The 13,485-nt window shown below is 41.9% G+C and overlaps 2 protein-coding genes across 7 annotated transcripts in view; one reads left to right on the top strand and one right to left on the bottom strand.

Moving 5' to 3' along the window:
* Window positions 1-116: 116 nt before the first annotated feature.
* On the bottom strand, window positions 117-6,736 carry NUDT2 (nudix hydrolase 2). Of its 3 annotated transcripts, none has more exons than XM_066180931.1 (4): window positions 6,673-6,735; window positions 6,087-6,140; window positions 5,332-5,489; window positions 117-1,967 (listed from the first exon to the last, which is right to left on the bottom strand). In XM_066180931.1, exons 3-4 carry the CDS (start codon window positions 5,462-5,464, stop codon window positions 1,654-1,656), a joined length of 447 nt encoding a protein of 148 aa, XP_066037028.1. In that variant the 5' UTR covers window positions 5,465-5,489; window positions 6,087-6,140; window positions 6,673-6,735; the 3' UTR covers window positions 117-1,653. The 3 variants fall into 3 exon arrangements, with proteins under 3 accessions (XP_066037028.1, XP_066037027.1, XP_066037029.1); XM_066180930.1 differs by lacking the exon at window positions 6,673-6,735 and adding an exon at window positions 6,246-6,625; XM_066180932.1 differs by lacking the exon at window positions 6,087-6,140 and having other exon boundaries at window positions 6,673-6,736.
* Window positions 6,737-6,922: 186 nt separating this feature from the next.
* The window catches only part of KIF24 (kinesin family member 24), a 29,223-nt gene continuing 22,660 nt past the window's right edge, over window positions 6,923-13,485 (top strand). Inside the window, exons 1-6 of one of the 4 annotated variants that reach the window (XM_066180920.1) lie at window positions 6,923-6,989; window positions 8,418-8,471; window positions 8,866-8,928; window positions 9,106-9,186; window positions 9,853-10,046; window positions 12,452-13,078. In XM_066180920.1, the coding sequence (XP_066037017.1) occupies window positions 12,465-13,078 (614 nt within the window). In that variant the 5' untranslated portion in view covers window positions 6,923-6,989; window positions 8,418-8,471; window positions 8,866-8,928; ... (1 more) ...; window positions 9,853-10,046; window positions 12,452-12,464. Of the gene's footprint in view, window positions 6,990-8,417; window positions 8,472-8,865; window positions 8,929-9,105; window positions 9,187-9,852; window positions 10,047-10,810; window positions 10,900-12,451; window positions 13,079-13,485 lie in introns of all 4 variants that reach the window. The other 3 variants (XM_066180918.1, XM_066180919.1, XM_066180921.1) reach the window with 3 other exon arrangements.

The raw sequence follows: 13,485 nt of genomic DNA, 5'->3' as shown, positions 1-13,485 counted from the left end.
AGACATGGGCAGAGGAAGAACTCTTTTTTTCACCACTGAGCAGCAAGAATCAGAGTTAAATCAGAGTTCTGACTTTCTAATAGTTCTACTTTAAATGAAACCCCAAGACTCTGGGATCAAAAAACATCTAAGAATAATTTTACTCACAAAATTTGTGGGAATACATTCTGTATATAAATCACTTAAAATGCACACACGGTGCCTGACCCACTATCACAGTACACCCCTTGGAATTTTCTCCAAGGAGCACACCACCTTAGAGTGCACAGCACTGGTCACCCTCCAAAACCTTGACAGGCTTTGGTAACACTATGTAAGCAGTGCCATTAAAAGGGAAATACTGGCTTGGAACTGAGCTAATGCATTTTCCAAAGCACCAAGTGCCTGTGCTCATTACTGCTGAATGGGCAGAACCGATGACTTTCTAATGACTCTCTAACTCCATCTTAATATGCTAATCTTGCTCATAAGCATGAAGCAGCAACACCATTGTTTACACAGCACTGATTAAATGGTAGCTCAAACAATAATGAAAAACCAAGAGTGAGGCTACACAGGCTTTAAACACTTCTCTCCCACTCTCACTGGTTGTTACACTCTCTGCCACCACCACACTTCTGAGCAGTGTTCAAAATCAAAATAAAGCTGCTCCTCCATTGCAATGTGGAGGAGCACTGAAGTTTTTTTATGTGTATATATACATACATATTTATATATAAAAAACCTCCTTACAGTGCATCCCTTTTTTTGAAAATATAAATATACGTAATTTTAAATCACTTCACTGGAACATAACAGAGTGACAAGCAAGAGACTCCTCTCACACTGGTGTCAATATTATTAATGTCTGCTGCCCCAAAAGATGAGTGGCTACAGCCATAGAAGCACTGATAGTATGAAAAAGACACATAAGCTTGGCCATCTGGTGCAGAAAGTGAATTAAGTGCCCTTTGCCAACCCCCTGGAAAATGTATGGCTAAGGTGTCTGCCGAAGATCAAAAAAACTAAAAGAGAGGCAAAAGAACTTCAAATTACCACTTAATTACCCTACCTCAACCATTTACTAAGACTCTGGATGGAAAATGTTCTCACAACAGTACATTAGGGATGTACATAAATTCATGATACAAACAAAAAAGACCTGAAATGATCAGACAAGTTATCACTGCATATCACTGAAAGAGCTGGGAATAGAATTACTGCTTTCTCATTTGAAATTCAAGGTATGACTTCTGCAGCAAGGGTTTTATTATTAAAAATTCCCATATGCTCATTTTCTCAACTCTCTAGCTTTACATCAGTTAGTCAAGATACATCAAGTGTTTGATTTTCCAAAAAGATCTGTGGTTGTTCAGCACTTCAAGGAAGCAAAAGAAAGGGGAAAAAAAAAAGAAAAGGAGACAGAGGAAGTCTTTTGTTAGCTTTGGGCTTCAATTCAGACATCTCTGGCTTATGGTTCATTCAGACTATGCTTTTTTGCACAAGCTAGAGGAGACAAAAGCACAATCTCTTAAAAGCTCCATGTATCCTCACTGAATTTCCACAGATTTAAAAAAAAAAGAAAATTACATTTGTGCAACCATATAATGCTTTCTGCAGTTTAAAAAGCAGACCGATCTCCTCAAGAAATCCCCTTATACTTCATAAAAACCCTTATTCTCTGGAGCAGAGAAACTGATGCACTTCTTTCAGCGTTGCTTGCATATCCTCATATTCCGCAAATTTGCAGGCATCCTCCAGCTTCAGCCACTGGAAAGCTTGGTGCTCCTCTGACAGCTTGATTTCTGTGTTGCAGTCCTTCATTTCTGCCAGCCAGTACACAACAGTCTTAGGCTTGCCACGGACAGGGTAGTGCAGCTCTTTCTTGTAGCCCTCGATGAGGGTGAGCTGGCTGGCCTGCAGACCAGCCTCCTCCTGTGTTTCGCGGAAGGCTGTCTGCAGGTCGTCCTCCCCTGGGTCCACGTGGCCTGCCAAGAGGGTGGAAAAGTAAATCTCGGGGAAAGAAATTCACATTTTGCTTTAACTGGGAAACACTGGGAGACAGAGATGAGAGTACATGGTAGCTGACACAGGATGAAATGGAAATTGGAGAACAGAGATTGCTTTTCCAGATCTTGTGCCTTGATTTATCTTTGTCTTGCGGCTTTTAGGATCATTGTTTATCCCTCACCTCCTGAAACCTCCATCGGCCTCTCAGCACCAGACATCTTTCCTTCTCACTCCTTCCCTCCACTTCTGGGGTGCTCTACACCCATAATGTTCCATCTCAGAATACACTGAGGACTGAGTCCCTCATTTTTCCTTTATCCAGTTAGAGTGGAAACAGTTCATCTGAGAGTCTTTATCCTCTCTCAACCATGTCCTCTCACATAAGCTTAAGGCTCAATTCTGCAAAACACTTGTGCCAACAGTCCAGAAACAACAGGACCAGGCACCAACATGTACCATTTAAAAGGTGGGTTTCATTTAGGCAGCTAGGGATCTTTTCCCTACTCCTCTCTGAAACAAGCAACAAGTCTAAAAGCTTGTCCTTTCACCAGCTGGGTAGTTCTCCTAGGACACATAATTTATTTTATGTTGCTCAGGACAAGAGGCGCCACTAAAAACAACGGGTAAATATAACACGTCCCCAGCCGTTTGTACTTTTGTTGAGAAATGTCAGATTTGGTTTTCTCATGAAAGTTCCAGACCAGAGTATAAATAGAACAAGCCAAGCAATACCTCAAAAAAGCAACATAGCAGGAGCTGAGACATTTTAGAAGGAAAAAAAAAAAACAGTTTAAGCTCCATTTTGTCCTTGGTGTGACTCTATTTTCTATGTAGTTGGCTGCAAATAGCTCTAATTTCATCACACTCAGGTCCCAGGCACCCAAAGCCCACTTTTAGTACCACAGCCTGGGATACATGGGGCATTTGTTTCACTTTTGCAACAAGTCCCACTCAATTGCTTTTGCCTGTGTATCAAAAAGTGTGAACACCTCTTACAACATGACATTACCTCAAATGTAAAATACACTTTTCTTTCAAGCAGCAGCTGTGCAGAAATCAGCATCTGATGTTGATACCTGGTGATAACCTCAGGTCAAAATTCGGTAAGTTGCCAAGTCTGTGCAGTACAGTCTAACTGCAGGGCAGAGAAAGGACTGCAGGCAGCACCTCACACACCACAGCTCAGATCCTTCCACCTGTTTCCACTAATGCAGTTCCAATAGATTAAGAAGGAAAATAAACCCTCCATCCCCTTCCCATCAGTCTCAGCTTGTGCAATGTTACAATCCTAGGGGCAGAGATAAGGCTGATGAGGTTCATGTGAGGGGATCCAAGCAAGTCCAGTTTAATCCCATAAGAGTTGCAGCTGCTTAGAGAATTTTTAAAATAACAAGGTACTGCTGTAGCTGTAAACTGCCTTTCATGTGTGCTTTGACAGACAATTACAACTTCTCCTTCTGGCTCCTGCCCCATGGAATCTATGTCAGCATCACATACAAGTTATGTTACCACACTGCACATCCCAGGGCCACCTTGGATGACCACTCCTATCACAGATATTATAAAATGGAATAGCTTCTCTTCATTAAATTCCCCCAAATCAATGCCAAGTTCCTATTACAGGCTCCCATCAGATTGTGGCTTTTGATCTCTAAAATCTTAAGCAGTGTGTTGAGGGAGGTGATTCTCCCCCTCTGCTCTGGTGTGACCCCCACCTGCAATGCTGCCTCCATCCCTGGAGTCCTCGGCATGGGAAGGACATTGACCTGTTGGACTGAGTGCAGAGGAAGCCATGAATATGATCAGGGAGTGGAGCACCTCTGCTTTGGAGACAGGATGAGAGAGCTGGGGTTGTTCAGCCAGGACGAGAGAAGGCTCTGGGGAGATGTTAGAGCCCCTTCTAGTGCATAAAGGGTGGTGGTTTATAAGAAAACTGGGGACAGACTTTTGAAAAGGGTCTAGAATGACAGGAGAAGGGCTCCTGCTTTTCATCCAGGAGAGGACAGACTACAGACAAAGAAGACTTGCTTTTACTATGAGGGTGGTGAAACACTGCCCCAAGTTTCCCAGAGAGGTGGGAGGGTGCCCCATCCCTGGAAACATCCAGGCTGGACGGGACTCCAAGCAACCTGCTCTAGTTGAGGATATTCCTGCCCACTGGTGGGAGCATGGACTAGACAACCTTTAAGAATCCCTCCCAACCTAACTCTTCTGTGGTTCTGGGTGTGTGAGATATAGGCTTATGAGACAATTACCTCTTCTACCAAAATGTCTACAAGCAGTTTTAATCGCTTGTCCAGAATTACTGTGCTCCCAGGGAACCTTTCCACAAGGGTTTCTTCTCACAATCCATTGTGTCCCAGCAGATGTTTAGCTTTCTGCTAGGCTACAAACTCAGCTCCCTAAGGCTCCTGGTGGAATAGACAAACGGGGAGGTTTGGAAAGTTTTGTTCTTTCCCTTAATAGAAGAGCCTAGCTGACACTGTTAAAAGATTTCCACCCCCAGTTTGCAAGTTCTTGTTTATAAACTGCTGCACCATGCTTTGAAAGCACCGCACTTTATAAAATGAGAAGTAAAAAATTCTCATTTTGTAGAATGAAATATCATTTCAAACAAGAAATATCAGGAAGAAATCCCAGGTGACAAAAAACAGTATGCAAGAAGATCTACAGGGAACCTGAAGCATTTCTGTGCTGCACTCTTCCTGGTACCAGGGCTGTTACTATGTAACATGGCCCTGCCACCTGCCTCTACTGAGAAGGTGCTGCTCTGTCCTGGGACACAGGGCTTGTCTTCTGCTCCGAGGCCTCACTGATGACCAAGAACAGCTGGTAAGGTTAATTCTCCTATCTGTCCCTCTCACCTCTACTGCATTAGGCGAGTGACCTTTATCAGTGATCTTCTGCATCTCCTAAGAAAGGTGTACTGAAGTGTACTGTTACAGATTTCAGTCTGCCTTCCTGCAAACTGTGACCCCTCTGATCGCACACGGGCCAAACAATCCTGCACCGGCAACAGAGGTGCCTGGCAAAGGATCAGACCTGAGGCAAGAAGGTAGAACATCCCCTCCTTACCTCATCAGATACCACAGGAGGCCGGCTGGGTGACACACCCTGCCCCAACACAAATCAGTCGTGCCCAATACTTTGTATAGCCACAGCTTGCAGGGGATTTCAGCCTCAAAACTCCACCCTCAGCTGCTTCAGAAGCACCATCAGAGAAAGAGCACGGCCAGCGGCTACTCTCAGGTGGCAATTGCCATTCTAAACCGACCTCAGCCAAAATCCACTCTGAAACCCGAGACTAATGACCTCCGCGAGTGTTATCAGGACGAAAATCACCTTTGGGCGGGGTCCAGTGGTGGGTCCCGTAGGATGTCTGAAGCAGGAGGTACTCGATGCTGTCAGTGACCTTAGAGGATGGTGCTGGTTGCAGCCTCCTGAAGATGATCAAGCCACAAGCTCTCACAGCCATTCCCCTCTGCCAACCACACCAGGAGCTGTGGAACAGCACAAAACATGGGTGTCAAACAGACCAGCTGTATTTAGTGAGCAAACAGATCTCAGCACAGTAAAAAAGTTGTCCACCCCTTTGAAGTTAAGACAGAATTAAATTGTATCTTATTAGCTACCTTTGAATTGTAAAAAACTTTCCTTTTAAAACACTGAAACAGGAACCTAGATAAAAGCTTTAAAGAAAAAAAAGAATTTCATCCAGAACCATGAAAAATGACCTGCATGCCATTTCTTTGCTGCTGATGGATTAGAAAACGTATTGTGGGGAAGGAAAAAAAAATTGCAAAGCAAAAGGAAAACCACGGATTAACACTCTGAAACTTTTCCACTGCAAAACTCCAAAGGCCCTGCACAGAGGCAATACCTCAACATTACTGGAACTGGCATATGGAAATAATTGGTCTGGACAGCTTCCCTGGAACACAGGGCTCCGCAAGATATCAGGGGCAAAGCTGAGAAAATGAATGACAAAGGATTCGGCTCTCTGCTGTCTCGCCTAGACTTCAGGCTGACATACAAAACTAAAAGCTTCTTGGCACGCGTGTTAAGCACTGATTTGATGTGAACAATAAGGAACACACCTCTTAAGAGATAAATATTGTCAGCAACAAGCTATGCAGCCAGCATGAGTAGTTCTGTAGAGAAAAAGAGGGAAAGCAATGGAGATGAGTAATCCATGTTACAAATCTGGTCGATTCCCAGTCCCATGTGACGCTTTGCATTCTGATGGAGACTCGTACTTCAGTAGATAACTTTACAGAACACTGTTATTTTCCTGGGACGCAAAGAGCGTGACGCCTCCAGCTTCCAACACGGGAAACTACAGCACGGAGCCCTTCAGCACCAACCACGCCTCTGGACGACGCTCAGCTCTTTCGGTCAACCACTTCAACAGCTTCCATTAGTTCCTGAGCAGGCGCAAGGACAACACCCCCGCTCCGGGCCCCACAGCCCCGGGGCCAGCCCAGGGAACCAGCACCACCTCCCGTGCGCGCCTGGAAGGACAAAGACAAATCCCAGCAGGGCCCCTCCTGGCGCCAGGCGGCCCCGCTGCCCTGCCCTCTCCTCCCCGCCCGCAGAGGGTGGCCCCCGTGCCCAGGGATGGAGACACTGGGAACCAGGGCACGCGTCACGCCGGCAGCGGCCACCATGGAACCCCGCCCTCACCTCTGCTTCCGGGTCGGCAGTGGGCGGGAACCAGCGCATAATTGACGTCAGCATTAACCAGTGGCAGCGGCGGTTAGGGGCAGTTAAGGGCAGTGGAGTTACCCACTCCCTTCTCGTCCTGCCCCCCGCCTTCCCCGCCCCATGCCTGAGAAGGCCTCGGATTGGCCTCTCGCCGCAAGGACGTGCCCCGCCCGCCCCTCTCCCCCCTACCTATTGGCTGGCTGTGGGCCACGGCTGCGCGCGGGCGTTTGAAGGGAGAAAAGCGTTGTTGCCATAGAGAAGCGGTTTAGGGCTGCCGCCGAGCGGTGCGGCGGCCGGTGAGTGAAGGGGGCCCAGCCCTGAGGGAACGGGGACAGCTGGGTCAGGGAGGCTTCTGGGAACACCGCCCTGACCGGCCCCAGAGGGCTCTAGACGGGGAAAAGCCGTGGTGGGACAGCATGGGGAAGGAAAAGACGTGTCTCCTTTTCAGACACGCGGTGCAAGTCCGGACGCGTGGCGGTTGGTTTTGCTACGGTTATAATTATAACATATTTTTCAATTTTATGTATTTTATACGTAGCACATAATTTATATAACATGTAATATATGTAAGTGCAATTAAAATATTTTAATTTTGTGTAAAATATATAAAATATGTAAGTATTTTAAAAGATATGGTTAAAATATATTTAATATAATATGTATATTTATCTTTTTATATTTTACAAATTAAAGAAAACTTTAAAATTATAAAAGAAACCTTGAGGGGCATTTGGTAGATCCTGCTGGGAGGATGACCTCAGGCACGATTTTCAAATAATTGGCTCCCTGCGATAACTCGTGGGTTATTTTCTCGGCACGTGGTTGAATACTGGACGCTTCCAATATTCAATATCCCAATATTGGACACTTCCCCTTCTCCATGCAGCTGTTGCTTGCAGCTGTCGGCATCAGCTGCAGGATGGGGCCTCTTCTGCTGAGGTCACCAGGCTATACTTAGTATGGAGAGAGGAATAAAATACTCTGAAATACGTTCTGGGGAAACAAAAAAATCCCCAATATTTAGTTGTAAGCCAGTCTTAATGACATTAATTGTTTTAGTTACTTCCTCAAGGTATGTCAGTGTCAAAGGTAAACCCCCATTTCTTACTTGTTGCTGGAAGTAGCAGTCCTGTGTCAAGCTCCAGCTGTAAAATAGCTGCCATTTAGCATTAAAAAACATTCCCCCCTCTCCAGTTACTTTTGCTGTACTGAAGCTGTAAGTGGTTGTCTGTTGTCAGTGTTCAGCTTCAAAACAGCTTGGAACACTTGTTCCAAGGAACAGTGGAATGTTTAATGCCCTGTTGTTTACGTGCAGGTTAGAGTAATCCTGTGATCTTCCAAAGGGATCTGCTCAACATCAACCACGGCTTCACAGATCCTTACCTGTTGCATTAAACTAAAATTATGGGCTTGTTTTACAGTACAGATTATCTCTTGTTGTGAAGCTTGTCTTAAAAAAAGTGCAGCTGCAGCATGACCCTGTTCTTCACAGGAATGCCCTAATTCCCAAGGAATGGGGTCAGAATGATTAAAGGTAAAGCACTTTGTGCTCTGGAAAAGCAAATTAGCCATTCACTTCTGGAGGATTAAATCAGATTTGGCTTTGGATCGCCTTAAAAAAAAGAGCTTAATGTTCAAATGAATAAGGAATGAAGATGGATGGGTAGTGACACGAATTAATACGTTTCCCTTTTCCTTATTCATTCTTTGTTTCTGTATTTCAGAAAACCTGCAAGCTTTTTGGCATGAGCGGAACCTGTGCTGAAGTCTTTTTTGGGGTAAAACGCTTGCAAGTAATGAGTACAGTGTGCTCCTGTAGTTGCTATCAGGAGAGGAAACACCACCTGCTACACACATTTACAAACTTTGAAAGCTCTTAAGTTTTATTTTTATAAGGTACTTGTAGAGCACAGTGGTTTACATAGAAAACAAGGTGGTGTTTATGTTTTGTGTGCTGATTAACAATTTCTGTGTTTATCAAATACACTTGAAAATCATGACTAATTAAATTATTTAATGATCAAGCCAGAGTTTATGATTCAGAGTGATTACCTTAGACTATATGCAGGACAAAATGCATTGTTTGCATTTGTAGGTGTGCCATGTAAAATTTCTTCACTTTATGTCGCTAATTTAAAGAATAGATATAATGATGCTTGTGTTCTCTCTCAGTGGTGACACTCAGGAAATAATCGAAATCTAACATTGTCACTCTGAATCATCTAAAATTGTCAGGTCAGTATGAGTGAGCTACAGTGGGATAACAGGACATGTGAGGGTTATTCAAGTGAATGGGTTGATGAGATCTTTAATATAACAGATGTTAATAAGGATCAAGGTGCAGTGGTTCAGGGCTGCTTTATTCTTAAAATAGTCTCTGTGGGCTTTTTCCATCATTTATTTTATACATAGTGATTGACACTCACTGAATATCTTTGAAGACCTTTCCTCCACCTTGAAAAGTACATTGAGAAGGAAAAGATCTTGTGAAAGGTAATTAATAATTTAAAGCATTTTAAAATAGAAAGTCTGCTCCTAGAGCATAATTTTGTTCTAAGTTAATTTCTTTCAGGACAGAAAAATGTAGCCACTCCTTTCTATTATTTACACCTGACTTTTCTTTCTTTCATCAGCTTTATGACCTTTAAAAAACTTCTAATACTGAAGCTAAGGAAGAGTTCTCTGATGACAAGCTGCAATCTAATTCTGTGGCTAAGCTAGTCCCTTTTATATATAATTCTTATGCTTTTTTTTACAACAAGTACTTACGCATTACCAGCATCTGGAAGCCTTTTAATATCTTTGTGAAACATCTTGGCATAAGAAACAAGTTGTAGAGAACTCATGTTTGCTACATAGAGGTGTCAGGCTGGGTGCATGAGAAGAGTTATACCTCCACACTCACCTCTTTCTCAAAGTATGTCATACCCAACTATTTCAAATAGTCCTAGTAATTTATCTCAACCCTGTTTTCAGTGAAGTTACTCATATCTTTGTGGGGAACAAGACCTAGGTTTTGATATGAAAATACCACATTGAAGAATGGTATGTTTTCTGCCCCATGACACGTTTTTCTCATGCATGAACAAACAAATAACTGAGGAACTGAGGACTGCTGGCTGTCACAAGACTGAAAGTCTTCTGCATTTTTTTTGCCAGGAGATGGCATTAACAGTTTCGGAATCATGAAAACGTCCTCTTAGTTTTCACAAAGCAACTTATTTTGAAGAATTTTATATCTGTTAGGAAAAGCATCTTCAGACACAAAGATCTCTACAAGGTTGGATGAATTAAAGTATTCTTTCAATAAGAAGAAAGATATTCCTTTGTTTTAGAGCATCAGTGATTGAAAGGTGAGAAGAGTTTCACAGGCAATTTCAGTTTTCCATGAGTTCTTTCATGTTTGAACCACACGAAATCTTTTAGCAATTGTCTACTCTCGAGTTTTAAAGCGATCAGAAATGCTCTCATTATGCCAACCCTTAATTTTTTTTTCTGTGGGTAATTAATTTGTTACTCCTTTATTGGTGAACATTTTGTTTTCCTAGCTTGTGAAATTCCTGTCCTATCAATAAGGAGTTGCTGGAGTATCCCTGAAACCACTTAGATCCAGTAAAGTTTATTAGATCTGGAAAGACAGATCTCAGGTCTTATTAAGAAACCATTTAGTTACCTTCACATGGCACAGAGCCATAGCCAATTAGATACAGAGAGGTGCTTACATGGCTCTTGTATTTTCTGCAGTACCCACGGTATTTGGATTTTCCCAATGCTGAGAATCCTTCTGACTTGTCACTCCATATAATGACATCTTTTTATTTCGAGCTATTTAAATTTGTTTTGTTACATTTTTAATTAGGACCTTGACCTTCAAATCCCTTATTGCCTCCTCTTGTCTGCTGTTCTTTTTTTAGAAAGTGTTTCCATTGTTTCTCTTTTTATTTTTTCTTTCTCTCTCTTGTGTTCACCGTTATAATTGGAACAGAGGTTAACACAGAATTAGGGTCTTTGGATACTTTGTACTTAATATAAGGATATATAAAGATGTAGGTGCAATCTAGGATACAGATAGAGAGTAGACAAAATAAAATTATTGGATTATTTTTGTCTTTAACAGATGCTCAGCACTTCTTAGATTGGTCTCTTGGCCATGAGTTCTAGCTGCTCCTTTCATCAAACAGAAGGTTTCCCATGCCAGTACATACAGTGAGTTGCAGAGCACCTGTACTGGTTTTACATTTTAAGCTACCTTATGTAAGAAAGGGAATTTTTCCAAAATGTTATTCTTTAAATGAAGTCTGAGGTTCCTGTGTGTTTTTATATGTTAGAGAAGTTGGCAAGTAGTGAATGCTTGAGCACATGTATGATATTTAGCCCTCCTGATCTCTGGGTTTGCTGTCTTTTCTGTCAGTTTTGATTTCCCCCTCCCAGTACCTAGCAGCCTCAGCAGTGACTCTAACTTTACCTCGGGATTCAGAATCACGTTACCTACACATTAAATAAATTCACTTACATGTGAATTTTTTGGTCTTGGAGTTTGTTGTTGAATCTCATAATTTTACCTAAAGCATGGTCTCTGAGTCATTTTAGATTTCTCTACTGCACATTTTGGCCTCTGTAATATCTTACACAGTCAGCACTTTATATATTAATCTTCATGATTTTATTGTTGTATTACTTCAACATCATGTATTAATGACATGGACTTAAATTTGGGGATGACCTTATTTTCTTCTATAATGTCATTGTAGAGGGCCTTGAAAATCCTCACAAATAATCTAGCCTGAACTACAGGGAGGAAAACTTAAATAACTTGTTTTTGTTGAGTCTCACTGTGTACTCCAAACATGAATAAGAGCAGTCTTTAGTTAAAGTCCTAGACTGAACAAAGATATGAGCAAACAGTGGGCAACAGATACTTGAAGTGCTATCATTTTTGTGTTTTATGAAACAAGTAAAAATATCTACAGTTATTAATCCATCGGGATACAGACAGCTGCACCACGCATTGCCAGTAAGACATAAGTGAAGAAGCTGGGGGATTTGGGACATACTTTTCAGTGATTCATGTTTCTTTTTTGGGTTTCCCAAGAATGCAAGTATGGCATTCCAGTGGCATATATAGATTTAGAGAAATACTGTCTTTCCGATTTTGCAGAATTGTTTTTTTGTCAAGGAGACTCAGAAATGCTCACAGGATTCATGACATAAAAGAGAAAGTTGCACAATAAAACTACAACTTTGCTGTAGTTCATCTGTAAGATGAATGGTCTTAATTAGGCAGCTTGAGGTGAGGACAAGTGCAATTTTTCTCCTCTGGTTAGTTAACCAGGGGTAGCTGAACTATGTTAGACCATGTGCCTTGATATTAAACTGAGTGTCTAAAATTAGGCATTTTACATTCTATATCTTGAGGACAGGGTTTCAGTAGCTGTGGCATTCATCAAGTAGACATCAGGCATGTAGGAACTCCGCGGTAGTGAGTAATATTGCCTTGTGCATTTCTTACATCTTGGGTATTGTATACAATTTTAAAATATAGTTTAACAGATAAAATATTTGTTTCATGTTCTAGTTTATTGTTGTTAATGCTATTTTTTGTAGTGTTTGTCAGTCTACTGGTAAACTTGGGGTTAAACAAGCTTCTAGCCTAACTGAAAGTAATGGCATCAGGAAAGGTGCAATTTCTTCATTAGTAACTTTGTCAGGTGTGATTTTCATATGATTCTAATGTTTATTTTGTTTGATTTCTTGTAAGCTATAGGTTAAAGATGGCATCATGCCTGTATCAATGCCTTTGTGAAGCAGAACTTGAAAAATACTATCCCCACTTTGCTGCCTTTGGTCTTCAGAAAATTGATGAGCTTGCCAAAGTTTCCGTGGAAGATTACACCAAACTGGGGGTCCATGACACAGATGACCGCAAGCGTCTTTTTCAGCTCATTAAAATGATCAAAATTATGCGACAGGAGGGCATGGCAGACTTAAGCAAGCAAGATTTTCAACCACTTGGCCTTTTCATTCAGCCTCAGGTGACCAGGTCAGGACCCCATAGACAGCTGCATTTCGAGTCCTTCTGTGAGGAAAAGGATGGAACAGCTGAAGACACTGAACCTGAATTTTTTCATTCACCTGATTTCAGTGCCAATGAAGAGAAGAATAGTGTAGGGGAGATGCTGGGACACATTCCACCACATGATTCAGAGCCAATCAGATTAACTAGAAGAGACCTAAATATTCCTGGAATAGGTACAAAAAATGACCTGAGCTGTCCAACAGTTTCTGACGATATTGCTCCTCTCCTGGGGGATTCTGAAGCTCCTATTGTACAAAGAGTAACTCATATTTCAGGGTATAATTATGGACTACCTCATTCCTGTATCAGGTAATAATCACTCACCTTTATTTTGCTAATCCTTCAGGTTAGTAATAAATAATTCTTTCTTAGTTGTGGAGTAGAAACTGTCTTCCTCACCTCCAAATAAGCAATCCAAGCACTACAATGCACTGCAGTGCAACAAAAGTCTTACAGACGAGAGAGATATTAATAAGCATTTGCAACTCTCCAAGTCTTATTGAAGGAATCAACTGAATTTGACTAGCTGCTGCTCACCAACGTTGTCCAAGAATGATCTTTATTGTCTTTCAGGGTTTAAGGCTTTGTTTTCTCGGTATTTGAGACAATATTTGTCTTTCCATGGGCCTATCTTTTAAAATAGTATTTTTCCAAAATAGGGCATTGCCTGTTGTTGAATTTGTCAAGCTTTTCCTGGTAAAAAGGATACAGGCTGT

The sequence above is a fragment of the Chamaea fasciata genome, unplaced genomic scaffold (genome assembly GCF_029207755.1).
Source record: "Chamaea fasciata isolate MVZ Bird 193981 ecotype frontalis unplaced genomic scaffold, bChaFas1.0.hap1 SCAF_4, whole genome shotgun sequence".
In the NCBI taxonomy this organism is placed as follows: Eukaryota; Metazoa; Chordata; class Aves; order Passeriformes; family Sylviidae; genus Chamaea; species Chamaea fasciata.
This window is presented reverse-complemented; position numbering and strand designations above follow the sequence as displayed.